Below are 1,750 nucleotides of genomic sequence, written 5' to 3'. Positions count from 1 at the left end.
TAAGAAAAAAAATATTTTATGTGCTAAGATTTCTCCTGGAATTTTTTTAAGTAGTGAAAGTCTGGAACAATGTATATTTTAAAAGCGTAAGTTGGTAAGGACGTGTGACACACCCATTAACAGTATATTTAAAAAACAAAACAAAACAAAACACTGATCTGCCTGAAGACTGGGAACACGTTTCAGTGTAAATAACTTGCTTCTCAATTCCTTGGAAGATGTGTTGCAGGCGGTGTCTTCCGCGACCATTGCTGAGGTCGCGCGTGGCAATAAGGACGTTCAGGACGCGATGGCTCAGGAAGGAGCCATTCGGCCCCTGGTCGCTCTCTTTATCGGAAAACAGCTGAGCGTCCAGGTGAAGGGCGCCATGGCTGTGGAGGCGCTGGCGAGTTACAACCCCCCCATACAGAAGGCCTTTCTGGAGCATCAGTTAACTGGCTATCTTTTAAAGCTCCTAAAGGTATGCATTGTATCATCACTGGCCTTTTCTGTTGTTCCGTTTTTCCCTCAGATGACTTACTGCAGTTTGAATTTTTAGGGACTAGGAACCAAAACAAATTCTGGAATGAACGTTTTAGACAACGTGCATCCCTCAAGTGGTCAACAAGTGTTCACTGAGTTAAATGCATTTTTATTCTTTCTTTCTTTATTTTGAACAGGATATATTTATTAGGGGAAAAAAGCGCCTGTCCGAGAGAGGGACAGGAGGGGGGCCCGAGCGGGTTGTCCCCTAAATGCATTTGTAAAACAGGCATTTCAGATCGATATTAAGGAGCAAGGAGCTGTAGCGCTTTGGGCCTTGGCAGGGCAGACGCTGAAGCAACAGAAGTACATGGCAGAGCAGATTGGATACAACTTTATCATAAACATGCTTTTGTCACCGTCTGCCAAAATGCAGTATGTTGGTACGTTGCTTTCTATACAAAAATCTTCACAATGTAGCAGGGCAAGGCGCTTTCTACTACCTCTTCCTCTTTTCTTTCTTAAATCAGGAGGCGAGGCAGTCATAGCTCTAAGCAAGGACAGCAGGATGCACCAGAATCAAATATGTGAAGGCAACGGAATTGCACCATTGGTTCGCTTGCTCAGAATTAATAAGATAGCCGAAGGCACACTTCTCAGCGTCGTCAGAGCCGTGGGGTCCATTTGCATCGGTTTGTACACTTATTCTCAACTTTTTTTTTAAAAATTCACAAAGATTTTTTTCTATTTGGCTGGCTCAGGATGCCTTAAGGGCAGGTCTGATAAAGCATGAGGATATGGGGATTGAACCACAGAATTCTGAGCCTGACTGCTTTGCTTAAGCAGGCACTTAAAGCAACTGAGCTAATGGGCAGACCCCTTATTCACAACTTAAAAAAAAAAAAAAATTAAAGTCTTTTTTATTTATATATGTATTTGGTACAAGGTATCACTAAACAGCTCAGACTCACTGATCCTCCTGTCTCAGCCTCCCCAGTGCTGGAATTATAGGGTGTGCACCACCATGCCGGGGTTCTGGTTTGGTGGCCAGCTTGGGTGTGCCCGGCGTGGGGCCGGCAGAGCATGTGGTACCAGGATGGAACTCAGGTCCTTCTACTTATGAGGCAGGCATTTAGGCATTTAGATCCCTGAACTATCTCCCCTGATCTCAACTTCTTAAATATCTGTAAGAGAAAGAAAGGTCATAGGTAGGGAAATAGAAACTAATCTCTTCTCTATCCCCACCACCAGAATGCTTGACCATATTTATTTATTTATTTATTTATTT

The 1,750-nt window shown here is 43.4% G+C and overlaps 1 protein-coding gene across 1 annotated transcript in view; it reads left to right on the top strand.

Moving 5' to 3' along the window:
- Positions 1–1,750, top strand: part of Ankar (ankyrin and armadillo repeat containing) — a 54,233-nt gene that overhangs the window by 33,178 nt on the left and 19,305 nt on the right. The window contains exons 14-16 of the mRNA XM_023712335.1: positions 219–460; positions 752–905; positions 993–1,154. Of these exons, the coding sequence (XP_023568103.1) occupies positions 219–460; positions 752–905; positions 993–1,154 (558 nt within the window). The remainder of the gene's footprint in view (positions 1–218; positions 461–751; positions 906–992; positions 1,155–1,750) is intronic.

This window comes from Octodon degus, unplaced genomic scaffold (assembly GCF_000260255.1).
Source record: "Octodon degus isolate 3935 unplaced genomic scaffold, OctDeg1.0 scaffold00025, whole genome shotgun sequence".
Taxonomy (NCBI): domain Eukaryota; kingdom Metazoa; phylum Chordata; class Mammalia; order Rodentia; family Octodontidae; genus Octodon; species Octodon degus.
This window is presented reverse-complemented; position numbering and strand designations above follow the sequence as displayed.